Here is a 27,966-nt window from a genome sequence, read left to right on the forward strand (position 1 = left end):
ACGACTGCCGGGTTGCATCCCGAAGACCATAGAGCCTGCTAGCTCGTTCGTTATTTTCTCTATGTTGAAAATCAATAAAAGAAATTGAATTTAAAAAAACCAACTTTGCCAATGGCACCAATCAATATATAAACGAAAATTGGACTCTCTGTTATAGATAATCGTCTCTATTATTTGCAGTGGGAAGTTTGGCCTTCCTGCAGAAAGTCTGTGTGCACCTGTGGAACACCTTAGCAGCCTCCTCTCTCCACCCTACAAAATTCTTCACTTGTAGCTCAAGACATCCGTGCTGTGGATCTGCCCTCTCCACCCTGATTCATCGTTCTTGAAGTTGTCTTACTCACAGATGCCATGTTGGGGATCTGCCCTCCGCACAGATTATAGGCATCAGGGCTGTAGATCCACACTCCTCTGCACACGGACCTCCTCTGTACAGCTCAGGTACACCCTGAGGTGCTTGTCCTAATCCCTGGACAGAGTGTTCATCTGTGCTGCTCCTAGGTGCCTCTGTGTGGGGCCTATTGTCACCATCCTACAGAGGATTCCTCTGTGCAGCGCTCAGAAGTGCTGGTTGTGAGCCTTCCCTCCCCCTAGCACAGAACCAACTGTCTGTGCTGCTTACAGGTACCCTCTGCACCCCACAGAGGGTCCTTCATGCACCTCAACGACATCCTGCCAATGGATCTACTCCCCTGTATATACTGGTGTATGTATGATGTAGCTGCTCTACTGTAATAACTTATTACTGTCAAGTTTTGACATCATAATGTCTGTTGCCAGAGCCAGCAGTGGAGGGGAACGGCAGGTCATGGGGGCATAATTAAAGCAGCTGTTTAGAAAAGAAAACAAAACATGGCTTTTCTTCTGCTGTTTTTAAAACTGTACAGTGACAAGCAGAAAGGAGATATTTATGGTAACGTTTGTTTTTTCACTTCTTAGTTAATTATAGAAAAGTAATCATCTTTCAGCATATTTCTTTATACATTCCGATCTACTGCATTTATTTTTTATTCACTGACTTGTTGGAAACTGATTCTAATATCTTTTTAAAACAAACACTTACCAGCTTTTTTGATGTTTAATCTTGCACTAAAGATTCTATTTTTATTCTTTGTATTTGCAAACATGCTCTATTTCATATCAAAAAAGCTAGGCACCAAGATTAAAGTGGATTGTGCTAGAGGTGGTATGTGACCATGTATAATAAGGAATAAAATCGCCCTCTACCTACTTGAGGCAGCTCGAATTTCCATAACCTTATAAAGGAACTCTACCTTAAGCTTTGTTTCTGTACCTGGTCATGTAACTTCTCTGTGACTTGCAATATCCTTACAATGTACAGCAGGGGGTACTTTATCCAGTATAGATTGGACATACCCAAGAGAGTGATCATGACCGGCATTTAGATGAGACGAACTACAGCACAAACATTGATTTAGTTAAGAGAGGCATGAAGGATGGGTCTGAGCATCCTGTTAAGATATATGCGTCTTCTGTAGTATGAGAAGACGTGATTATATTTGGAGGGGCAGATGAGGGTAAAGAAGGAACAGGAGTGAGAAACTGGGCGTAACCCTAAGTTTACATCTTAAGTGTAAGGCGAGGGTCAGGTCAGTCGAGTGAGATTTACCAGACCGGGGGTGCCCGATGATCCTAAACATCTGATGGTGCGAGATGATGGTTCACTGGTTGTTATTCCTTCAGGCTGGTTTTAAAGGCGCGGTCAGAAGTTCTTGCCTAATTTGATTAAAGTCGCAGAACCAGGAAATGAGCACCTTATGGTGGAGGGTTTATTGCAGTGTAAGGTAGAGAATGTTAATGCTCTACAGACCCCCGCCCAGTGTAGTTGCGACTGGCCTGCCCCTAGACATCCCAGCTATGGGTCTGCCCACACCATTCTGCTGAGGGGTCCTCTGTGTGCCCCTCACATACTGACCGGCAGTGGCTCTATCTTCTGATTCCACCTCGTCCCTCTTTCTTCCACCACCCCACACTTCCTGCCTCTTTATCCCTCCTAGGTGTTTTTTAATTCCTTTTTTCTCCCTTTGATGCTGTTTTTCTATCTCTGTTCTTCCTTATATGAGTCTGCTCCCCCCCCCCCCCCCTCTCTCTCCAGTGGAACTCAGACCCGCGCATGTCTTCTGTCCTCTGCCTGCATGCTCCCCGCGCTTGGGTGTACAGTTCATGAACACCCCAGACGAGTCTGCTCCCCCGCCTCTCTCCAGTGGAACTCAGACCCGCGCATGTCTTCTGTCCTCTGCCTGCATGCTCCCCGCGCTTGGGTGTACAGTTCATGAACACCCCAGACGAGTCTGCTCCCCCGCCTCTCTCCAGTGGAACTCAGACCCGCGCAGGTCTTCTGTCCTCTGCCTGCAGGCTCCCCGCGCTCTTCAGGTCTCTTTCAGCAGTGGGAGAGCCTTGGTTACATCTATTCGCCACCGAAGAGAATGCGCAATGTCAGCAGTTCTGCGCGTTGGAATTTCCAAGGTGGCACTCGCTCGGCGACGCTTTTCGTCGCGAGTGGAGTTGCGGTCTGTTGTACGCCTTTCCGCCTATACCACTTCTGCCCAGAGTGCTGAAGAAGATCAGGCGCGACCGGGCCCAAGTCGTCTTGGTGGCTCCGGATTGGGCACGAAGGTACTGGTATCCCGAGCTACTCAGTATGTTGACCGATCCTCCGATACGTCTGCCCCTTCGGGATGATCTTCTGTCGCAGCAGCAGGGGACGGTCCTCCACCCGGACCTGTCCAGCTTCCACCTCCATGCGTGGAGATTGAGCGGCGGCAGTTGATGCCATTTGACTTGCCTCCTGAAGTCTGTGATATCATTCTGGCAGCCAGGCGTCCCTCCACAAAGACGGTATACGCCTGCCGGTGGAACAAATTTGTGGCATGGTGCACAGCAAAGGCTGTGGATCCCCTTTCCGCCCCTCTTTCTGAGGTTCTCCTTGTGAGAAGTTGGCCTGATGTATGATGTCACTAGTTCTAGTGTACACCTTATATCAGTCCAAACAACCCTTATGGTGATTGGTTGTAAAGTCAACCTTATAGACCAGCTATCCTAGTGGTAGCATGGACAAGAGCAGTCTTAGGCTAAACTCTGAATGGCATGTGAAGCCAGCTGTGATACCATATATAATCCCTTGAATACCAAATGAAAGGATACCACAACAGATATATATATAAAATAAAGTGTATTTATTCTAGTCAAACCCTCAGCACTCTTTATGAGATTAGAGGTAAGTACAACACAGTCTTATTCAAGCATACATTAAGTCACACAGGTAAGTAATACAGTTAGGCCCTAGGGGCCACGCAAACCATATACTAAAGAAGTGGTATAAGGACCACTGTCACGGGAATAGGATAGGCCTAGGCCTAGGGAATCGCTGGGGCTACACTACACTACCAACAGTTAGGAAGTGGGAAGCCCACGGGATTCAGGTGCAGAGTGGAAACACTCACGCGTAATGCGTATAGTCGATAGAAATAGTACAGTTTTGAAATAAGCAGTTTAAGGACACTTCTGAAGCAGCTAGAGAGTCGAGACTCGGAAACTAGACCCTAGGATAGTCACTACCCTTGTGAGCACCGAAGTACCCAAGTTACCTAGCCCACGGGCTGCGGGTGCATAGGTGTGAACTTGCGTCGGGTTTCGTCGTGGACTTCTATGGATGCCTGAAGGAAAGTTGCTGGCAGTCAGTGAAGAGTGTCCGGTGGATCCCAAGGCTGGGATCAAGAAGAGAGGATACCTGCAAGCAGAAGGGACAGAGTCAAGGTCACTAGCCCGTGACCACGTGGAACCAGGAAGGAACCAGGCGATGTCGTGAAGATTGCAGGTGAAGGGTGAAGCTTGTCGCTGCACCCACGGGTACCAGGAGGCGTCGAGGACAACCAGGACCAGGAGGCGAGCTGTCCCACGAAGGCTCTTGCTGTCCGCGGCGTCGAAGTCTAACTAGGACTCACAAAGCCTTGGCAAGCGGAACCCACGAAGAACGGAGGACTTGCTTCTGGTGCACACCCGGAAGGTCTGGGGTGCTTCTCTTTTGCAAAGAAGCAGGAGCCAGTCTGGAGGAGCCAAACCAGCGGTGAAGATTTCAAGGTGTGTCGTCACAAAGGCCACTAGCCAACGGGCAAGCAACCGGACAGACGCGGCAAGCAGGAAAATGCAGAAGGGCCCCACGCAGGACTCGTGGAGTGTGGGGGGGCTGATCTTCAGTGCAGATGGTGCTTGGGGTTGGGGCTTCTCAATCCCCGGTGCACAACTTCGAGGGTACCTCAGAAGCTGCGCTGGAAGATACTCGCCACTTTTCCCAGGTAGCCGGTCCCACGTCTCTCGTCGCCTCCACGGATCTCAGCTCGGCTGTGGATGTGGATCAGGGTCGGAGAAGTCTGGAAGTCAAGGCTCTGGTCGGGCTCTGCAGTCGGTCCCTCGTAGAACTTCAGCAAAGCAAAGGGTAAGTCTCTTGATGGTGCCTGTTTGCACAGGGTAGCCACTCCTTGGCCACAAGGGAGATTCTTCAGTCTTCTTCTTTCGTCGAATGTCGAAGGTCCAGAGTTTCTGTTCAAGTTGCAGGTTCAGGATAATCTAATCTCCTGTGGCCCAGCCACCACTCTTATCCAAATCTGGGGGGCTGGGTTACCTGCTAGGTCACGCCTTATGGGTGGGACCTGGGAGGGGGGTGGTTACACCCCCTTCCCTTTGTCCAGTTTCGCGCCAGGACTGGGACTGGAGTGCCCCAGCACCGGTTTGAACTGGACTATGCATGGGACACCTTGTGTGCCCCAGGCATGTCTCATTCCTTTCAGCCCTCCCTGCCCCAATACACTAAAGTCTGTCTGGGGAGGTGCTAGCACCTCCCCAAGCAGGAAACCTATTGTCCAAGCCTCCCTTGCCGGGATCACTCCCAGCAGCAGGTGGTCAGACTTGTGTCTGTGGCAGCAGCATCCATTTTGTGATGCTGAGGCTTTGGTTAGAGTTAAACAGCAAAGTAGGATTTTAACATGTCTTCTCCCTCTAGAAGGGGGGAATAATATCCTCATCGCCAGAAATGGTATGGGGGGTATTATTCCAGAGTGTTAGACACCTTACACGACATGTTTTGATAAAGCCAAACCATAGTTACCATAACCCTTTAAGATTATAAGGTACTTCAAGATTATATGGTAGGCTATATCATAGAACAGCTATAAGGACATGGTTCCGAAAGCTGCAGACAGGCTCAGCTCATGCTAGAGCACCATCTCACATGTTACCAAGCACTCTGCCTCCAGGATCGTTAAGGCCTGCCATAGGAGTGGCTGATAGGTACACATGTGTCTATTTTAAGGGTAGATATAGGTATACTATATCTAAGCAAGGGGTGATTACACAACCTTGCCCCAGCTGAGTGATCAGCCAGTTGTGTCTGATAGGAAGGCCAGACCAGGGGTGGCATAATACATGCTGCAGCCCCTGGGAGGCCTAGGGCACACCTATGCCCTGGGTACCTAGGGTACACTGTACAGGGTCCAATAAGGTGATCCTTACCAATTGGGAATTTACCTAGGGTACATGGAGTCCATTTTAAAGAGAGAGCAGACAGCCTGAGACCCTGAATGGCAGGATCTCAGGCCAACTAAGTCGAAAACCAGCTAGACACTAGGCAAAAAGTTGGGGGTAACCATAGTCAGATATCCACCTTCCTACACTCCTCTTTCTTCTTTCTTTGGCCCAGCAGGGCTCTGCCCTGGGCACCTGAAAGGTTATCTTGCTGCCATCTCTGCCTTCTTACGGCTTCCTGATCAGCCCTCTCTTTTCAAGTCCCCTGTAGTGTCACGCTTTCTTAAAGGCATTACTCACACGTTCCCTCCTGTCCCTTTCGTAATGCCTCAGTGGGACTTGAATCTTGTCCTAACATTTCTGATGTGCGCTCCCTTTGAGCCTCTTCACAATTGTCCTCTTCGTCTTCTGACTCTTAAGACTGCTTTCCTGGTAGCCATCACCTCGGCTAGACGGTGAGTGAGCTCCAGGCTCTATTGTCCAAGCCTCCTTTTCTGTCTGTTCATCCGGACAAGGTTGTCCTTCGGCCTCGTCCTTCCTTTCTACCGAAAGTGGTGACCCCCTTTCATCTTGGGCAATCTGTCACCTTGCCCACCTTCTTTCTGCCTCCGCATCCTTCCAAAGAGGAAGAGCGGCTCCACCGTCTGGACCCAAAACGTGCGCTCTCCTTTTATTTGGACCGCACAAAACAGTTCCGAGTGGACGACCAGCTTTTCGTTGGCTACGTAGGTGCAAAGAAGGGAAAAGCTGTGCACAAACTGACCATCTCCCGGTGGGTCGTTTTGTGTATAAACATCTGTTATTCCTTGGCAAAAAAGGACCCTCCTGTTGGGCTGCGAGCCCATTCTACTCGGGCCACGGCGGCTACTACTGCTTTGGGACGGGGAGTCCCTTTGCAGGACATCTGTCAGGCGGCGACGTGGGCTTCGCTGCACACGTTTGCCAGGCACTATTGCCTAGATAGCCAAGTCCGGAGGGATTGATTCTTTGGCCGTTCTGTCCTCCAAGACTTTATGGTGTGATCTTGGTTCGCAGACCCACCACCGGGGTTGGTATTGCTTGGGTATCTATTCTAAGGTGAGGAATCTAACTAACGTGTTTCTTTCAGATGAAAAAGTTACTTACCTTCGGTAACGATGTATCTGTAAGAAACATTAGTTAGTTTGATTCCTCACCGACCCACCCATCCTCCCCGTTCTGCGAACTGACATCTAGGGTTAAGGCTAGCCTTTTCAGGGCCCTAGATTTTTTGGTACCAGTGTCGGTCTCTTGCATGGCTCTGCGTTCCTGGCGCGGAAAGCTATGTACAAGAACTGACGTCAGTGCGCGAGGGCGGCGTCTAAGTACTCCAACGTCATTCCGGCGCACGACGCCAACGACGGATGCGGAGCCGCAGACGACGCCTAGCGACGCGCAAGGGGTATTGCTACAAAAATCTTCCGGATCCAGTCTGACGCCTGAGGATATTCTAAGGTGAGGAATCTAACTAACTAATGTTTCTTACAGATACATCGTTACCGAAGGTAAGTAACTTGTTCTTTACGACTCCATTTATTCTCAAAACACAAAATGAATATGGATAAATACAGATGGAAATGCCCAAAAAAAACATAAAACCAGGAGCCCTACCTATAACCCTCACCTCTACCCTCTGTGCAGTTCACAAACACGCTGGTGGTAAGTCTGTTCTTTCCACTCTCTGTTGCTGCTCACATACACACGCGATCTTCCTTCCTCTACATACAGACCCCTCTCTGGGAAGCTCCAAGACACCCGATGGATGAGGTTAGCCCTCCTACTCTCCTGACAGAAACACAAATGAGCTATCTTCCTGTCCCGGGAACCACCACCTCCACCCTCTGTGCTATCCACACACCCTGCTCGACCCACTCTCCAGTGCTGCTCACAAACGACAGAAGTGGTCTGTCTTCCTCATACCCTCCTCACACGTGCAATTAAAAAAAAAAACAGCACTCTTCGGTGTTGCTCACAGACACACAAGTGGGTCTACTGTCAACTCACTATGGACCTCCTCAGTACTGTTCACAAACACCCTAGTGGCAAGGCTTCTCCCTCACTCACCCGTGCTGCTCACAGACACACAACACCCAAAGCAACCCCTGCCCATGTGCACGTCAGATACCCGAGTAGGGAGTCAACTCCCCACACTGCAGTGCTGCTCACAGACACACAACACCCAAAGCAACCCCTGCCCATGTGCTGGTCAGCTACCCGAGCAGGGAGTCCACTCCCCCACACTGCAGTGGTGCTTGCAGACACACAACACCCAAAGCCACCCCTCCCCGCGTGCAGGTCAGATATCCGAGCAAGGAGTCCGCTCCCCCACACTGCAGTGCTGCTCACAGACACACAACACCCAAAGCAACCCCTCCCCGTGTGCAGGTCAGATACCCGAGCAGGGAGTCAACTCCCCCACACTGCAGTGCTGCTCACAGACACACAACACCCAAAGCAACCCCTGCCCATGTGCTGGTCAGATACCCGAGCAGGGAGTCAACTCCCCCACACTGCAGTGCTGCTTGCAGACACACAACACCCAAAGCCACCCCTCCCCGTGTGCAAGTCAGATACCCGAGCAAGGAGTCCGCTCCCCCACACTGCAGTGCTGCTCAGACACACAACACCCAAAGCCACCCCTGCCCATGTGCTGGTCAGATACCCGAGCAGGGAGTCCACTCCCCCACACTGCAGTGCTGCTCACAGACACACAACATCCAAAGCAACCCCTCCCCGTGTGCAGGTCAGATACCCGAGCAGGGAGTCAACTCTCCCACACATCAGTGCTGCTCACAGACACACAACACCCAAAGCAACCCCTCCCCGTGTGCAGGTCAGATACCCGAGCAGGGAGTCAACTCTCCCACACTGCAGTACTGCTCAAAGACACACAACACCCAAAGCAACCCCTGCCCATGTGCTGGTCAGATACCCGAGCAGGGGCAGACACACAACACCCAAAGCAACCCCTCCCCGTGTGCAAGTCAGATACCCGAGCAGGGAGTCCGCTCCCCCACACTGCAGTGCTGCTTGCAGACACACAACACCCAAAGCAACCCCTCCCCGTGTGCAGGTCAGATACCCGAGCAGGGAGTCAACTCTCCCACACTGCAGTGCTGCTCACAGACACACAACACCCAAAGCAACCCCTGCCCATGTGCTGGTCAGATACCCGAGCAGGGGCAGACACACAACACCCAAAGCCACCCCTCCCCGTGTGCAAGTCAGATACCCGAGCAGGGAGTCCGCTCCCCCACACTGCAGTGCTTCTTGCAGACACACAACACCCAAAGCAACCCCTCCCCGTGTGCAGGTCAGATACCCGAGCAGGGAGTCAACTCTCCCACACTGCAGTGCTGCTCACAGACACACAACACCCAAAGCAACCCCTGCCCATGTGCTGGTCAGATACCCGAGCAGGGGCAGACACACAACACCCAAAGCCACCCCTCCCCGTGTGCAAGTCAGATACCCGAGCAGGGAGTCCGCTCCCCCACACTGCAGTGCTGCTTGCAGACACACAACACCCAAAGCAACCCCTCCCCGTGTGCAGGTCAGATACCCGAGCAGGGAGTCAACTCTCCCACACTGCAGTGCTGCTCACAGACACACAACACCCAAAGCAACCCCTGCCCATGTGCTGGTCAGATACCCGAGCAGGGGCAGACACACAACACCCAAAGCCACCCCTCCCCGTGTGCAAGTCAGATACCCGAGCAGGGAGTCCGCTCCCCCACACTGCAGTGCTTCTTGCAGACACACAACACCCAAAGCAACCCCTCCCCGTGTGCAGGTCAGATACCCGAGCAGGGAGTCAACTCTCCCACACTGCAGTGCTGCTCACAGACACCAGGTTGTCTGCCATCTTCTGCCCACAGGCCCCAGCCCGTCTTCGCAGTGAGCCCGCTTGCCCCACTCCGCCGATACTCCTGTGCTGCTCAGACACGCAGCGGCCTCCCCTGGTCTCAGGCAGAGGCCGGGGGGCGCTTTGACTCAGCGGTGACATCCCAGCACGGCTAGAGAGGTTCGAGGAAACGCCGTGAGAAGCCTTTATCAGTGCAGGAAATGACAAGGCATTAAACCACCAACCGTTAGAGCTGAGGAGATCACTGTCTGAGCACAGGTGAATCATTGCAAGGCGACCCTCCCTGGCCACGCGCAGTTGGTGTGGATCTGAGGCCAGAGATGCGAGCGGGAGCAGATTGTCACGTGCATGTTTGTGAAACTCCTGGCAGACCATGCTAATTAAATTAAGACGTAGCCTTTAAGTGTAGAACACCGTGCAGAATGACTTTAATATACAATTGCACAACAACAGCTCTCGATCAGTGACTGCAAACAAGTCGTTTATCGGTTTAGAGCTCCCATAAAAAGTTAGAAATCCTGGGGAGAGTTCTCAGTTCTCTCGACCCTGAACGGTGCCATACAACCTATAGGGTAACTCATGTGGGTAAACTGAGCCTCTTGATGGCTGAAGAGGACTGTAACCTAAACGCAGCCCATCCCCAAATAAAAGACGACCATAAGAGATGACTTGGAGACTTGAGGTAGGCAGGGGCTGCACACAAACTGACATTAACTCACCACTTAAACCTTACTTTAGGTGTGAATAATTATGGACGAGCTACCTTGGAGCTAAAGCTACATTCTCCTAAAACGAGGTGATCAAGAAAAGATGCAAATTCTCCTGGTCGGAGGCTGAGAAACAGTAGAAAAAGCCCTAGAATAACTGGCAGCAGTGGCCACCCAAACGACCAGAAAGATCTGACCCTCCGTGGAAATGAACTTTGAAAACGTGACTCTTAAGTCCTGCCCTGCATTATCTTTTGTGTGTCTGCATATCAAGAGGAGGGCTGTACTGATCAGCCTCCTCTGATTCCATCCGCACTCTTTAAAAAGCTTAGGTAGATGGAGTTAATGCTGATCAAATGGGAGTTGGTCAGTACTTCCCACTCACCTAGGTTGAATGCGAGAAAACGTCAGTCACTCAAGTGGTACTTGTATAGCGCTGCATTCAGCAGAGAGGGTATCAAGGCGCTGTGATGAGGGTGTCCGTCGAAAAGCCAGGTTTTGAGTCCCTTCCTGAAGTTGGTCAGGAGGGGAAGTACGGAGATAGAGGGGAAGGTGTTCCAGGACTTGGTGACAAGGTGGGAGAAGGAACATCCTCCCGAGCAGCTGGGAGTACAGTGCACAAAATGAGATAACCAGGTCTGTCCTTTGAAAGGGAAGAATGGGGTGCAGTTAGATATACTGTGCAGTGATTCATTTTGGGCGGCTGGTGTCATTTTTGCAGTGAGGCTTTTAAAGTGGTTGCTGAGGTTGATAACAGGAGCCCTTGAGTTTGGTTGATGGAGAGGCTGGCGGTGCGTTCAGTTATCAGACTGGGAGAGGATGGGGTATCATGAGATGTTACATGGTGAATAGTCAGGGCTTCATGGGTGGTAGGTGCTTGTACCAGGGGCGTACTGCTCGGTGAACTGCCCCAACTCAATCTCAACAGTGCTACTTCGGAGGAGGCCTTTGGCCGGAGCACTCGCGTTGAGTTAGATGGATCAGAACATTGATCCAGGATAATACACCGGACTCTTTTCCAGAAATGAAGCCAGTGCAGAGTCAAGGAGGGGAGGAGGGAACAGGGGGGGGGTGGCGTCCTGAATATTGTCAGAGCCCACTCTTTAAGAATGGTCTGCCCAGGGAAACTGTGCCCGCTTTAGAAAGGGATCAAAAAGGGATTTTCGGTGAGTCTTATTCAAATACATGGACGTCATTTAGGGGTCGCAGCTGCGACCTCTGGCTTGCCTGTTGCTACTCCTGGAGGTGCCCTCTGGTGGCAAAATCAGTGCCTGGTACACGGGCAGCTCTTCATAATGGACTCTGGTTAGAGCTCCACTTGCTGACTTCTGTGCATTTTTTTATTCTACAAATGGTGAATAGTAATATTCACTATTAGTGTAATGAAAAATGGAGTGCATCAGCTGGAATTTGACCCTATTAAATGTATGTTGTATGCATGGTTGCAGGTGAGAGCGTGTTTATGTGCACGAGTGTGTGGGAATGGGCTAGTATGTGTAAGCATGTGTGTGTGATTCAAAGTAAAGGTCAAATGGTGTGCGATGTCCCTTCCGCTACCACTAGAATTTTGGTGAATTGACGTCCATGTTCAAACGCTAAGCCCACTATGGAAATACTGGCCACTCATCGACTCCGAAGCCCTCTCAGAGATGACGCAGGAAGACATTTGTAGATGAGCCTGTCTGTACTCCGAGCCCGCTGTGGAACAAGTGGTTGCTCATAGACTCCGTTCGTCTTCGAAGGTGGAAAAATAAGACCTTTGTAGCTGGCCCCGTCTACGCTCGGTGGGTTCGGCGATAGCCAGACTCTCTGTGCTTCTGATCCATACCCAGAGCCGACTGTGGAAGACTTCAGTGCTTGTACAACGTTTCCCTCTTCAGAAGATAACAGAACAGGATATTGTAGATAGATGACTCCTGTTTGCACTCAGACTGTGGAAGGACGAACTGATTCTCGACCCCTCCCTCTTCTGGGGCAAAAGGGATCAAATAAGACTTCTTACAGGAATCCTTCCATACTCGGAGCCTACTTTGCACAGCTGGCTGTTTAGCAAAGCCCCCCTCTCTTCAAAAGGTTATAGAATGAAACCTATACACTGTAGGTCATCTCGCTCACACTCTGCTCTTCGCCAGTCTGGCGATTGTCTTGCCTCGTGTGCCTGGAAGCTGAGCCGTGAAGCACGAGGCAGGCCAGGGGGAGTCACTGGCATGACTTGCCTCTGGCGTTGTGCCTCCGTGGAAGGAAGAGGTGCACTTGTGTACTTGCTGGAGAAACGCTGGACTGCACCGCCGGCTTCTCCCGTAAACTCCTCTTTAATGTAGTGCCTGGAATAACAATGTTGCCTCTTTGTAGCCCTGTAGAGCTATTATTACTGCACACAGTGAGACCTAACGTATCCGCATTGAATGGAGGCCGAGGCAGGCCTGCTGAGATCTAATCCTGTGACTTGCACACCTCATTCTGCAATTGTTGCATTAACCCGCCAAGCTGCCTTACCGTTTGCCGCTCTCTCTGTGACGGGTAGGGATTTTAGAAGTCCTACCTTCAAAGCAGACGCTGAAACCCAACGTTTACTGTAAAAAATTATTTTATTTGTATTTACTCCCTCGCTGTTCGGGTTCCCCCTCTGTTTTGGGGGCTCTGTCCTGGGACAGAGCCATGCCGTTAATGATTTCCCAAATGGGCAAGCAATGTATTCCCTACTAGCCACTGCATGAATAATGACATTACAGTGCTTGCCGCTCATTCAGTGCGTATTGGAGAAAGCAAGGAGAGGTGAGGCAGTCAACAAGTTAGTGATGGTGGAGCGAGGGGAGGCGAGTCCTGATCCACGCTTCCCTGCTTCGCTTAATTGTGTGACCCTGGACATTTCCTTATCTCGCTCAGTTCCCCTGCCTGTCCAGATTGATAACGTGCCTAGAAGTGATTCAGTTTGTAGATGTGCCATCGAAAAGGGTTTCAATGTTCTCATTCTGCAATTTTTTTGTTTGGTTGTGTGAAGTCAACACGAAGTTTCCCTTCTTGACTACTGTGTCTAAATAGACATGCTATAATTCCCGCGATCTATAGGATCTATATGTACACCGTTTAAAGAGTGATTAATGTTAAGGTCAAGTGACATTTTAGGCCCTTTAGTAGCATCGAGGTTTTTTCCCCCAGAGACAAATTTCCTTTTGGGAAATTCGGCTGGCCAGTGCCTATGAAAGGGCAAAGAAAAAAGACAAATGGGCCGGGGCAGAGTATGGCGTATGCAGGCAGAACTGGCCTGTCGAATACTCGCCTCGTTTTCCGCGAGCCCGGTGCGCTGTGTAACACTGATTATATGTAAGAATAAGTGACTGTGTATGTGACATAAATAAAGCTCTCCTGTGCTCACCACGCACAACACAAAAATGCTTCCACTTTAGACCATGTTATGTATTCACAAACGTCTAAGCAAGCACAATCAATAGAGTAGCAAGCATACTGTCACGCACCAAAAGCACATGGACTCCTACTCTGGGTACAAACTGCTGTACAAATGCGGCCGCAGTCCATGACAGTACCACGGTGTGACCCTCTGTGGAGAATGGAGAGCTCAACTATTCCTCTGGCTATGCTCGGATTTGCATAGTGGTCAGCCAGCAGGTGCCTTAACCGAGTGTCCCCAGATCCAGGTAGTCTGGAGGAGCAGTACTGCTGTGAGTTCCAACATGTACTGCTTGCTCCTGGGCTAGATTAAGGTCTTTTCTGAAGGTTCATAAGCATGTGTTGGCTTTTGACCCCGTATAGATAATTACTTTTCCCTTCTTACAGGACAGTAACATAGCCCACTGAAGAGCTTTATAAGCCTCGAGCACTCATGATAGCAGGGCCTGCTCCGAAGCCTCATGTTCTCCTCATTGGAGGGCCTGCGTGGTAGCCTTGTGCTCTCATGATAGAAGGACCTGCTTGGGAGCCTCATGTTCTCGTCATAGGAGGGCCTGCGTGGGAGCCTCAGATTATCTTCATAGGAGGGCCTGCGTGGGAGCCTTGCGTTCTCCTCCTAGGAGGGCCTGCGTGGGAGCCTTGCATTCTCCTCATAGGAGGGCCTGCCTGGGAGCCTTGCGTTCTCCTCATAGGAGGGCCTGCCTGGGAGCCTTGCGTTCTCCTCATAGGAGGGCCTGCATGGGAGCCTTGCGTTCTCCTCATAGGAGGGCCTGCGTGGTAGCCTCGTGTTCTCCTCATGGGAGGGCCTGCGTGGGAACCTTGTGTTCTCCTCATAGGAGGGCCTGCGTGGTAGCCTCTGGTTCTCATCATAGGAGGGCCTGCGTGGTATCCTTGCATTCTGCTCATAGGAGGGCCTGCTTGGGAGCCTCGGGTTCTCCTCATAGGAGGGCCTGCGTGGTAGCCTCGTGCTCTCATGATAGAAGGACCTGCTTGGGAGCCTCATGTTCGCGTGATAGGAGGGCCTGCTTGGGACCCTCAGATTATCTTCATAGGAGGACCTGCGTGGGAGCCTTGTGTTCTCCTCATAGGAGGGCCTGCGTGGGACTCTTGCATTCTGCTCATAGGAGGACCTGCTTGGGCGCCTCATGTTCTCGTGATAGGAGGGCCTGCTTGGGAGCCTCATGTTCTCGTGATAGGAGGGCCTGCTTGGGAGCCTCAGATTCTCTTCATAGGAGGGCCTGCGTGGGAGCCTTGCGTTCTCCTCATAGGAGGGCCTGCATGGTAGCCTTGTGTTCTCCTCATAGGAGGGCCTGCGTGGTAGCCTCGGGTTCTCCTCATAGGAGGGCCTGCGTGGTAGCCTCGTGCTCTCATGATAGAAGGACCTGCTTGGGAGCCTCATGTTCTCGTGATAGGAAGGCCTGCTTGGGAGCCTCATGTTCTCGTGATAGGAGGGCCTGCTTGGGAGCCTCATGTTCTCGTGATAGGAGGGCCTGCTTGGGAGCCTCATGTTCTCGTGATAGGAGGGCCTGCTTGGGAGCCTCAGATTCTCTTCATAGGAGGGCCTGCGTGGTAGCCTCGGGTTCTCTTCATAGGAGGGCCTGCGTGGGAGCCTTGCGTTCTCCTCATAGGAGGGCCTGCGTGGGAGCCTTGTGTTCTCCTCATAGGAGGGCCTGCGTGGTAGCCTCGGGTTCTCCTCATGGGAGGGCCTGCGTGGGAGCCTTGCATTCTGCTCATAGGAGGGCCTGCTTGGGAGCCTCGGGTTCTCCTCATAGGAGGGCCTGCGTAGGAGCCTTGCGTTCTCTTCATGGGTGAACCTGCAGCGTCTATCACGCTTCCTAATCAGAGCTGTGTGCTATATAAATGGCAGACTATACTGATATATGGAGTACAGCCATTGCGAGCCCCACTATCCTAAGGTGGGCCTTTTAATCTAGAAACCCGCACTTGAACCAACTGGCTACAGTTCATCCTCTGAGCTTGGGTGCCGATCCTATCCCAGAAGCCCCAGACCCTTATGTAAAGCGACAGTTGGACTATGCGCACCATTGCACAGGTCACAGCGAACTGAGGTTCAGGCCTTGAGCTCATTATCCATACACCAGAGCCATTAGCTACATTATAAGATGTTTGTGGCCACCTGAGCACACCGACATCTGGAACCGAAATATGATTGTATTCTGATTCCGATTGCTGCTTTGCTTCTGAGAGTATTTTATATTCCTTTTGACTTATGACGGCCTGATACTAAACGAGAAGTCCAGATCGCAGGGTGACCAGCAATGAGTTGGACAACACCCACATACCCCAGCATGTGAGGCCTAGACTCTTAGTGCCAGAATGGGACACTTGAAGGAGACGTTTGGTTAAAAGTGCTCAGTGGTGCTAGTGAATTAGGGTTTACAACTCCATAACAGTTTAATATCAACAGAGGAGCGAAGAATACTCCTGTTTAGGCCTTTGAAGGCTCCTCGCACTGAACCATCCTGGGCATCAAAGGTAGACGCACGCGGCGCTGTTTGTCAGAGAAGGTGGGTCGCAGTATTTTGATATCATCCAAGAAGATGTTGGTTTTTCAGTGTGATGGCTTTAGGCAGAAAAAAGGTGCTCCCTTTTCATTATAATGATAGATTTCGAAAGAAGAGTTGTATTGGACACTTTGAAATGGAGACCCGTGGAACATTAAGGTTTGTATGTTCATTACCACCCTGGCTTGTTACTACATTAATAGACTGTATGACACCATGTTAATGTGTAGTGACTGCCAATGACACTTGCTGGGAGTGTCACCTCCTACTGTAAGAAGTAAAGAGGTGTTCGAATGTAGCCATGTACTAACTTACAGAGTGAATTTATTGTTCTCGTCGAGGTGGGAGTAAATCAAGGAATGTTCCAGTAGAACTTATGTTGAGTAGATACACAAACAGCTTAGAGCAGGTAGTGTGTACATTTTTTTTATATTCACTGTTTACCAATATTTTCATTTGTGGAGTACGTTTATTCTCCTGTTCGTGGCTCAAGTAAACGCAGATCACACCTTTGTTTCCTGTAGTAGATCCTGCATCTGTGGGTAAGCCCCTGGGCTCGCAGTTTTCAGAAAGGGACCAGAGTCACATGGAGATATTCAGATTTAACCAAGATCACACAATGATGTCATATCGATCCGTTGATATTAGAATTTTAGTCTTTTTCATTTATCGACAGTTTAGCCCCTGTGCTTGTTGGGGCAAAGTGGCCAAATGTGTCTTAGCATTTGGGAATATATCCTTTGAGACCGTCATGCACAGACCATTAAAAAAATTGACTGAACTAAATTTGCTCTCCATACCTTAACATAGGTACGCAATGCTTCCTGGTGTCAGACTATACAGCACAAAATTACATTTATTGCATTGTCTGTTGATGAAGGCGTTGCATTACAGTATGTGCTGCGACACTGTCCATTAGGGTGTATATTTTTTTGGACAATAGCAGTACAGTGTGTTAAAAAACCATAGCACGGTTAAAGGAATCCTTTTTCACAAACTATATCCCGTTATCCTTCATGTAATATCTAAGTATATAATAAATGTTTGTGTCAGGGACAGTGCGGTATCGCATTTACTTCACTCTGCCGACAAATAAAGGCGACTGAATGACTAACTGGTATATTGTACCACCACAACGTGGAGAAAATGTTAATTTACTAGATTACTCCAAATAATGACAGAGGTAGTCATCGGATGTATACCCACACACATAATGAACATCATTTATTAGATCCAGGCACTTTAATCAATTGAAAATTGTCTTTAAAATGTGTGTGTGTGTGTAATTTGTAACTTCATAATGATTGACGTGTTTAGAGCGAAGTTATTTTTTTCCTTCAGTTCAAGTAAAATGCCAATAAGTAAGTGTGTGTGTGTGTATATATGTATATGTGGGTATATTTATGTGTGCGTGTGTATGTGTATGTATATATATAGATATATAGATATATATATATATATATATATATATATATGTATAGATATAATGGATTATGAACATGATCATAATCCAACCAATTTAATTACAGACGATTTTCACACTAGTTTGGCTTTTTGTTTATGATTACATTTTCACCAAATTCTTTTCACCTTCTGGTCCCTTTATTTCAAAACACACCCCAGAAAGCAAAATAAGGTGTGTGTCTATATATATATACATACATACACACACACACACACACACACACACATACAAACATACTTTGTTTTCTGGGGTGTGTTTTGAAATCCAAAAGGTGAAATTAATTTGGTGAAATTATGATAACCTTTTCACCAAATTAATGTCGCCTTCTTGTCCTTTTTGGGTTTCAAAACACACTCCAGAAAGCAAAGAATGTATGCAAGTATGTATATATGTGTGTGTGTGTGTCTGTGTGTATATATGTATATATATATATATATATATATATATATATATATATATTATAATTATTTTGCTTTCTGGGATGTGTTTTGAAATCTAAAAGGGACTAAAGGGTGAAATTAATTTGGTGAAAATGTAATCATAAGGCTGAAAGCCAAACTAGTGTGAAAAATGGGCTGTAATTAATTTTGATGGATTATGATCATGATCCTTTAGGTTTTGCGTTGGCTTTCTTTTCCAGGTGTCACAAACAAATAGATTGAGTTTGATCATTCATAAAATACATTTTTAAAAAGTAAAAATAATTTGGCTTTAAATGGCCTTTATTCTGAGATCACCTTGGTTTCCAGCTTTGAAAATGAACTTTGAGGCCAAAATATTTTCAAAAACAAATCAAAATGAAAGCTATAGTCCAGTGTTAAAAATTAAATTCGTTTCCTACAAATAATTGACCCATTCTCTTAAAATCTGTGCTCAGAAGAGTTGCTCCGAGAGGGAGTTGTTCAGATTACTTTAGAAGGTAACATTTATTTTGATTCTCTTTTTCTATTACTCGTAAACTAGCAGTAACATTTTTAGTTTATGCCCCCAGAAAGTAAAGGGGTCGTCAGGCTTTTCGACAAATTTAGTAACATTATTAAGTAAAGAAAATGGTCTTAGTATGTTAAAAGAGGTCTCCTATTTGATAGATTCATTGCTACATCTATAACATTTATTTCAGTTTTTTTGCTGGCTTTAATTTTTTACACAGCTTGGTTAGCAGTTAGAGTCCTACAAAATCTACTTTGCGTATAATTCGGCGGTGAGGACACTTAAATGTTGGCATGGTTGTTGTTAACTTTATAATGTAGGTGATAAAATGCAGAATCTTTGTGGCCATGCTGGCTCTGGGAATATTACATTTGTTCTTGTTTCCATCCCATTAAGTGGGTAAAACTTGGTAAAAGTTGCAGTTATTATGCACTACATACAGAACGACATGTCTCTTTACCACATGGGTGATTTTCATGACAACAGTATTGCACACAACCACCACAGCGGTCTAGTAAAACGCGTCATTTCCTCCAAGCAGTCTCATGAAGATTTAAATTGCAAAAATACCGTTTTTTACGGAGATGGGCACATAAAAATAAAAGCAATGCAATGTACTCCGTGTCCCTTTGATTTTATATTTTAAAGGCAAAATATGTAGGATATCAGAATAAAAGGTAAATCAATATGGTTCTTATTTATTGTTTCATTAGTATTATTTGTTAATGTACTTCCCAGCATTTGAGGCTTTTTACCACATAGTCAAAAAATGTGACCTTAATGTGATAAGGTCTATTACTCTTTTTTTTTTGTGTTTTTTTTGTGCTTTTTCTGTGTGCATTATTTTAACTTTTTCAGTTGATAGTGAACTTATGTCAGAGTTAAGAGACGCAGTAGTTTAAAATACATTCTTTTTGTAGATTTCTGCTACCTTTTAAAGGGTATATGTGTATATTAAATACTTGGTGGATTCTTTATTTACAGTAGAACGGTATTTTTTTTCATTGTGATCGAAGTTTGTGGTTTCATATTGGTGTGTAGCATTTTTTTTTTAAGTTTTGACTTGGAGGTTAGTAAGTTTGCAGTGAGTGCTATATAAAGATTCTTTATTTATTCATTAACTTTGCAGAATTAGCTTACATGAGTGATTGTGAACCTGTAACCCACGGTGTGAAGAAATGTTTCCTGCATCAGTGCAGACTTAACAGTAATGAGGTTTTTTTGTCATCAGATATCTGAGGGCGACACGAACTACCACTTCTGCAATTTCGCCTCTGGCATCTAGAATTTGTCACACACAGCATCTTTTTTTATTGCAGATGTTCCCCAAAACGAAGCATGATTTTTGTAAGAAACCAATTCTGCATTGGTTGAACCAGGGCAGTGTAGGAGAAAGGGATTGGCCATGGAGGAGACATTTACTTAAAGTAAAATAAAAATTATTCTGCAGATTTTGTGTTATTCTGGCCGTAAGCTGCTTTTTAACTCGAAAAAAATCGCATGAAAAGAGCCATGTTGCTGGTGGATCTGATTTACTTTTTAGAAAATGCTGTGAATCAAAATAAATTGTGATTCTAGTCTTATTTCTGTAACTATTTTTTTTTTAATGTAGGAAAACTGAAATTATTTTCAGTATTAATGCAAGCATGTATTTGAAACTTTTGAGTTTAGCATTGATACAAAATACTACTTAAATTGTTTTAGTAAAAATACGCCTTGCTGAAAGCCTATCAATGATTAGTTTGACATTAAATGCCCAAAGTCATCAGTGTTACTTTTTGCCTCACTACATAGCATGTGATCCTCCAGTAAGCTCGCTTACTTTATTTTGTTTCTCTTGTGTATTAGTTATTGCCTAGATTCTGTTGCAATTCTCAGCACACATCGGACGAACTGAAATTCCATTTAAGGAAACTTTAGAGCTCATGATAAAGAGAACATTTTGTTTTGCTTTAAATGATATTGCATTGTATTTAATTCAAAAGTCCACACGTTATTTTTAGGTCTGTACTTGATGTATTTCTGCTAACTGAAACACCAGTAATCTATTGATCTACAATTTGTATATTTGTTATGCAAAGTGCGAGCTTTTTACTATGCTCAGGGCAAAGTGGGTGGTAAATTCCAAAGTACATTATTGTTTTCAATCCGTTTTATATGTATTTGTTTCAACTAGTGATAGTAGAATACATTCCCTTTCTGCTAAAAACAAATCACAAACAATATTAATTTTTAGATAGAAACATTTATTGTGTAAAATTGTTGCAGAATTCTGCATTACCTTCAGTTCTCACTGTGGTTGTTTAAATGGCATCTTGTAATCATCTTTGCATTTTCATATTACATTTTAATTAATCAAAAACCGGCTACTGGCTCCCCACCGCACGTTATGTTGGTTGTAGTGCTGCAGTGTGACCAAGGGTTGGATCTTGCCCCTCGGTCTTCTGCCTGAAGTAATACTCTTACCTTGCTTGTTGGTCTGGCTCTGCTAGAGTGGGCTTCCGTATAAACTGAAGATTCTCTGTGAGATGCAGTAGCTATACGGCAAGGTTACAAAAAAAAGAGAAACCACTTTACATTAAGAGATGGTCCTAACCCCAGTTGTCATGTGTGAGTTGACAGCAGAATTTTGGTGAAATTTAAACCAGAAGTTACAGGCCGGGAATCCATCCTGTAGTCCACTTGTCTGTTGATTAATGAAGCATACCATAAAATCCCAGTATATTCTCAGACAGATGTATGTTTTCAGGGGCCTTTGTCTTCCACTGCTAGAGAGCTGTAGTTGAAATGTAGAAAGCGTACTCTGAGGCCCTTCTCTCTTGCTTCTTGGTCTCCGTTGTGGACTTGTCCGTTGGGATGAGTGGCAGTGTTGCTGTAAAGTACTGGCACTCCTTTTTTTACTGATATTACTTCATCAGTTTGTGCACCATTGAGGTGTTTTAATAGTCCTGGTTTGAGTTGAGGTATTTTCGTCATATTGTAGACTGCAGCCTCAGAAGGCATGGGCACCCCGGTGCCATTAATAAGCTAAAAGTTGCACTACCAGCTCTGAAAAGACTTTTCCCTGAAGTGCCTTCTCTTCTCTCCCGTGTACGACACCCCTCGCCTGAGAGCTGGGTGAGTCAAAAAAGTGGTGACTCGTACTGGTGAGGCGAGCGAGTCATTTGGGAGATTTCCCGGCATGGCTGACTAGACCGACAAGAACAAAAGACTGAACAAGTGCAGAGTGAAAGATGAGATATTTGTCACTCTGCAAAAAGAAATAAGGTCTCCAGGCATAGATTACATATGTGTGTGTATGTATGTATGTATGTATATATATATATATATATATACACATACATACGTATATGTATAATATGCCGCTGTACGCATACACTTAGGTGCAGACGAGTAATGAAATTAGACATCATACTTTTCTAACTCCTCGTCGGATCAGACGTGTGTATTCAATCACTGAATACTGTAGACAGAGCATTGCTTTAGTCATTGTGTGACTTGGTGTGTAAGAAAGGTGAAAGCGTTTTTTCCAGTTCGCTTCTGGGCAGCTGAGAGAATATATTGTAACTTAAGAGTTTCTGGTCTGAGCCATCATGGCCACAGTGGAAACCAAGGGGGGTCGCAAACAGTGAGTGCCTGGCAGGCAGAGATGCGGTATAGTCTGTGACTTCAGTTAGGAAAAAGCAAGGGATGGTACCATATTGGAATCCAGGCATACTTTTCTGGGGCATATTCTAGGTATTTGATGTGCAAAGAGAAGGCGGTGAGAGGTGTTGCTAGATGGACCTTCACTCAGAGAGTTATCATCGATTCTTCCTGCCCCGCACTCATTCTGTGTACTTCAGTACACAGTGTTGTTAGAAGTAGAATTGCTACTGTGGGGTGGCCGGCAGTGATGCGTGAAACCTGTAATAATTTCTGCTGCATTGTATTCATTTTTTTAAAGGGCTTTGAGGGTAAACTGGCAACAGCATGGCAAAGATCCTTCATTGAGATTGTGTGAGTCAGATACTGAGGACTCCTCTGGTTGGCAGAGTAAGGGGGGCTATAGAGGGATTCTGGGCAGTCTGTCTCGCTCTGTGCAGGCTATGTCTGTCTGTGCTCCCACTGCATTGTTTGCCCCACCGAGAAACGGATTTCTGCACAAAGTTGTTGGTTGTTAATGTAAGCGGTGCAGCGGGCATTTGGCAACCTTGATGCAGGCAGAGACTGGGATGAGCCTGGGGTCTATTGGTTGGGGGGGTAAAAGTATAGAAGAGTTGGGCCCAGAGCTGAATCAGACTCTGCTCCCTGCCAGGCGTTCTGCCACCTGCTTCAGTGTGAGCAATGGTGCCCTGTAGTGATGGGCGCAGCCATGTTCTTGTGGAACCAGCCCTAATCTCATACATTCAGCTCTTAAATCCAAGTACAAAAGCTGCTAGAAAGGTGAAGCCCGAAAGCTAGAGAGACGCAGAGAAAGGCCTTTGCTGGCTATTAATACCCTGTTGGTAAAGATGATGCCCCAGTGGAGGGAGCCGTGTAGAAGTGACCTGTGGTCCTAGGTAGCTAGTTGTGACTGGGGTTCTACTCAGTGATGTGATATTGTAGGTTTCTCCCTCTTGGTGCAGGGGAAGGAAGGTGACAAGGCTCGTGTCATAGCCTATCCCGGTGGACACGGCTGGCCCCAGGCCCACTGCCCATCCCCGCTGGTTGCTGAACAAGGTGTGTTGGGTGCAGCTCATCCCCTGCATGCCATGAAGTCACCGAGCACAAGGTTCATTGTCCCTCCTTTGTTCCCTCGTGTTAATCACGCACTCGGAGCCGGTGGGAGGGGCCTGCTCCCTAACTAATGCTGGGATGACGCACACTGCGCCCTAATATGGACTTTGGTTTTACAGAAAAAAAGTATGGGTGGGGGCAGCAACTCCTTTAAAAAGGAGGAGACCGGTCCCAAGGAGGGCGGGCAGTTTCTTTTCAACTGGAGATGACAGAAGCACGACTCATTTCCTCCTTAATCGGTTTGAACCAGTTCTTACAGGAACTGCTGCTGATAAATATTGGAAGTTCTGAGGAGTCCCCTCACTTCAGCGCATGCCCCGCGCCGGAGCACAGCTACCGGCCCAGCTGCTTCCAGGAACCGGCGTGCAGCTGCCTGCGCCTGCCTCCCCTCACTGCTCTGATTTTTCCTTCACAGACTTGCCGTGTGGAATCTTTTTTGTGTGTTTTTAGTTTCACTTTGTTTTTCCTTTTTGAATCTGCTCGGGGGTTCTGGAGGGTTTGTTGCCCAGGCGGTCGTGCAGCGGGGATGTTTCACAGTTGGCTTTTTGTTGGTCTTGTGTGGTGGGTAAGTACAGGTGGGAATGTAAGCTGCAGGTTCTGACGTGTTTCCCTCCCTCCTTTTCCTTGTTGCCGTGTTGTCTCGTCTGCCCTGGACGGGCCTCCGCAGAGCTGTGCCGGGCATCGGTCCTTCGCTGAAGAAGCCGTTCAGCGAGTACCTGGAAGCGCAGCGGAAGAAACTGCACCACACGTCGGAGAGCGGAGCCCCCCAGGTAAGAGCCTCCTTCCTCCCCCCGCAGACCTCCCACGGGAGTGTCTTCCAGAATGGATGAATGAATGGATGACTAGGCTTGTTTTCAGTGTTTACCTAAGATGACACAACTAGTGTTTCTTTGCTGGTGAGGTGGTGGTCCGTTATGACGCGCTGTTTAAATGCTGCGATACTGTACATTGCAGTGGATAGAAGGTGTGTTCCTGTTCCATTTTGAGGGCTGAGTGCCTTTGAGACTTCGCAACTTTGACTGGCGTACTTTGGTGTGTCTTTCCTGTCCTCCAGTCTCTTTTTTTAGAGATTTTACAAGGTCTCGTATTGGATTTGGTATTGCAAGATAAGCAGGTTACGACCTATTCGGGTTTCCGAAAGTCTGCGCATATTGTGGGCCAACTCAGCTTTCATCCTTTTGTGGCCAGTGAAAGGAGGAGCGTTTATAAATGTGCAAGATTGAACATAAAAGTACAAGGTGTTATGGCAGCTCAGTTAGTTGGGTGCGTGCTCGAGGGGCGTGTGCTTATGTGTGAAAGAGAGATCCTCGAGGCGCACGTTGCAGTCCAAGCTGATCCGCATCCGCGCCTTCCAGTTTGGTAAAATGAGTACTGCTGAGCTGGGAGGCAGTGACTTCTGTCATTATTGTAATCTTTTTGATACAAAAATGTGTTGAGCGGAGCGTTATTGTATATATTATTTGTAAAGATCAAATATCACTCTGTAGGGGTATCTTGGCGCTATGCAGAAAAATACATAATGCTCAAATGGATGCTGCTGCCACAAATATGGATTAATTGGATAAGTGAAAGCAGAGCGAGTCAGCGGCTCCAAAAATCCAGGTTTTCAAGGATTTTCTCTAGCAGAGTGAAGGAGGCGGAGATGACAGGGGAGTGTATTCCATGCTTTTACCCCAAGAACGGCTACTGATCCTCTTTGTTTACATGTAAACAATGGGTTTTGTTAGATTTGCTGACTAGGATCTTGGACGGCTTGTGGTGAGTCCCTTGCTTGCAAACATGGGGCTGTGGGATAGCGGAGGCATTTCCGTATGTAGCGCTTACCCCAGCGACAGGAAGTGGGTGATCACGCGCCGGCTCCCGCTGGCCGTAAGTGTCCTGGCAGTCCGTTTTTAGGGAAGACAAGCGTGTGAGCCTCTGCAGAGACACTTGTCCGACTGAGCGGCAAGTGCGTGGGCAGCCGCGGGCGCTGCTCGCGTGACCTGTGGTAGCAGCGGCCCTCCTCCTGCCTTTTCTTTGGCTTGCTCTGGTTTTTCATGATTATCACGGTATAGTGCCGACTTAAAGGGAGCTACTCCAGCTTGGACATGTTAAGGGCTTCAGGAAACTGCACCAGCGTTTGCATGTTCTTAAACAGCGCTGGCTACTAACAAAAAAACTTGTTTCTCCCATGTGCTGCATTTTCATGCCTACTGGCCTTTAGGGACATTTGGAGATGTATGTACTACCCACAAAATGGGGAAGTTGTTAGGGCTATGGAAAGAGTATAATGTAAGCCAACACCGCTATCGTTTCAAAACTCCCGTCCTGACTGACTCCTTCCCCGCCGTTATCTCAGAGTCACCGTCCTGCTGTGCAGTGTCTCGGACGCCCCGTCCTTGCGAGAAATGCCGAAACCACCTGATATGTGGTAAACTGTACTCAAAACTATCGTTTCATCGGACGCGCCGGCCTGTCGCCGGAGTCCAATGGGCTGACAAGTGGCTGACTGCCTGTGCCCACAACACTAGTGGCACCAATTTGTAGAGAACTGCTCTCATTTCCTGATGCGACTGACAGCGCCCCAGCCCAACGGTCCCTTCAGAGGGAACCTGCGTATTTGGAAATGTCTAGATTACCTTTCATGTGCCCGACTCCTTCCCAGCCCTACTGGTCTCTTAGACCCACTTTCTTGTATGAAGCCCCTCAGATTGTCCAACACGTACCCTAGCGAGAACCAGATGTCTGTGTGACAGATCGAGAGAGTTCTCGCGGGCGGGGCGCTACTGCTATGGGGGAAGCACGTGCCTTGCAGCCATCACTTTCTTGCAGCGCTTTACCGACATCCGGCGCTCATTCAGGGAAAGCCCACTCATTTACTCAGCGAGTCACGTAGCGCCGCTGGAAAGGAAGTTCACTGTATCAGCTCAGCACTTAGAAATTCATCAAGGCGCTGAGCTAAGCCGTCACGTGACCGCAGTCACAAGAACAGTCCGTCCATTCAGCGCCTCCCCGGATATGGCGGATTTGCATCAGCCTTGGCTGCCCCTGCGCGCGGTGACTCAACAAACACACGTTCCACGCGGTGTCACTTGATACAATATTGGAGGATGTGTCACGTCCTGCTTCCCTGAAGTGGCGGCGTCTCCCCCGCACCCTAAATAGCACCACCCTCCCTCGAGCTCGGTCTATAAATGTTTGGTGCCTCCGGCTGGCACTGTACAGACGGCTCCACGCTGTTTGTTTTTGGCAAATGTATTTAAATGTTATTTGTCAGATGTACCCTTTAGGGAAATTCGGTGCTTACTGTGGCCACAGGGAAGTGCAGCAGCTCTCTGTCCCCACCGGCGAGGTCCCACCCCCCATGGCAGTGTACACTTTAATGCTAGATGTATATACAAAGAGCACGCGCGCTTTAAAGATGGTGGCACCTTCCTACACCGTTCGCTCAAAGATGTCGAAATAATCGGCGGTTTTGGCGATTACAATGGCTTCTTCGTTTGTTTGTGTGGGAGAGGGGCCGGTAGAACATAAACACTGCCTTGCTGGCTCGAAGGCAGTGGATATATTTGAACATATATGAGTTATTCTATATAGCGCGTTATGCTCCCAAGCTGGCCTAAATCTGCAGGGTGACCAGGGTTGGGAAAGAGGGGCCAGGGGTGAGGAAAGGCCTGGCGACGAGGCTGCTTTGTAGGGGGTGTTTCAGCCGAGGGAGGGACAGACCAGGGTAGGAGGTGGAAGTCCGGGATTAGGGCATGACATTGGTCAATCAATATCCCTCCTGGCTTGTATTATTAATTGATGCCTCTTTCTGTGCTCTTTTCTCGCCCGTGCAGGGGGAAAGCTGGCTGTCTTGGCTGTTCGAGAAGCTGGTGATCGTCATGGTGTGCTATTTCATCCTCTCCATCATCAACTCCATGGCACAGAGCTACGCCAAGAGGATGCAACAAAGGAGGAACTCTGCCGAGAAAAGCAAATAGGGCTCCCAGCAGAAAGTAGATTGACACTTCTTATCTTAAAATTGGCCTCTTTTCATAAAGGAACTACTTCACAGGGGAAGCAAGCCCACCCATCATCACTTTTTTTAACTGTAATAACTTATTATTTTTCTATTGTGTTGGAAATCCTCGCATCTGTGGCTGGTTTTTGCTTCACAGCAACAAGAAACTAACATGTGTTAAGGTAATGTATGGCCTGCACCTTACTCCCTCGGGAGTCTGTAGGTGACTGGCGGGCCTGGTGTACATTCCTAGGAGATATTTTCATACAGCACCAGTACATGTTGTGATTGGATCGTGAGTGGGGACATTCCCTGGGTACGGAGTGGGGGAGGTGCCGTCTTGCATGTCCCATTGTGTTGCTGTTCGATATCCCACCACTTACTTGAAATCCCAGGCCACCTCTTCCTCTGCCTTTTATGCCTCCTTAAAACTGCCCGAACTTCTCTGCTGAGAGGAGGATTGGTTTCCATTTTGCACAACTGAGCTGACATGGTTTTTTCTAATACTGTATATTTAGATTGGAAAGTGGAAATCAAACGTTTATAAAAGCCGCCTTTGATCATTGCCAGCCTCCTGGTGTCAGTCTGTTCAGCAGCCGGGGGCCTTCCTCGGCGTAGGGCGCCCCTCCGTGTTTCCACGCTCTGCCCCATCAGGCTACAGGCACGCATAGGTTGTGTGCGCAGTAATCTTACCCAGATAAGGCGTCTGTTGAAACCTTTGTTTGGGGATTGTTGAAGAACACTGGCTGCTGGGCTGAGAGCTTTTC

General features: G+C 47.8%; 1 protein-coding gene across 6 annotated transcripts in view; it reads left to right on the forward strand.

The window, feature by feature from the left end:
- Positions 1 to 27,764, forward strand: part of VMP1 (vacuole membrane protein 1) — an 810,872-nt gene extending 783,108 nt beyond the window's left edge. For all 6 annotated transcript variants that reach the window (XM_085649403.1, XM_085649406.1, XM_085649404.1 and 3 more), the window contains 2 exons: positions 23,885 to 23,987; positions 27,036 to 27,764. In XM_085649403.1, coding sequence (XP_085505529.1) covers positions 23,885 to 23,987; positions 27,036 to 27,179 — 247 coding nt within the window. In that variant the 3' untranslated portion in view covers positions 27,180 to 27,764. The remainder of the gene's footprint in view (positions 1 to 23,884; positions 23,988 to 27,035) is intronic.
- Positions 27,765 to 27,966: the final 202 nt, after the last annotated feature.

The sequence above is a fragment of the Triturus cristatus genome, chromosome 3_2 (genome assembly GCF_964204655.1).
Source record: "Triturus cristatus chromosome 3_2, aTriCri1.1, whole genome shotgun sequence".
In the NCBI taxonomy this organism is placed as follows: domain Eukaryota; kingdom Metazoa; phylum Chordata; class Amphibia; order Caudata; family Salamandridae; genus Triturus; species Triturus cristatus.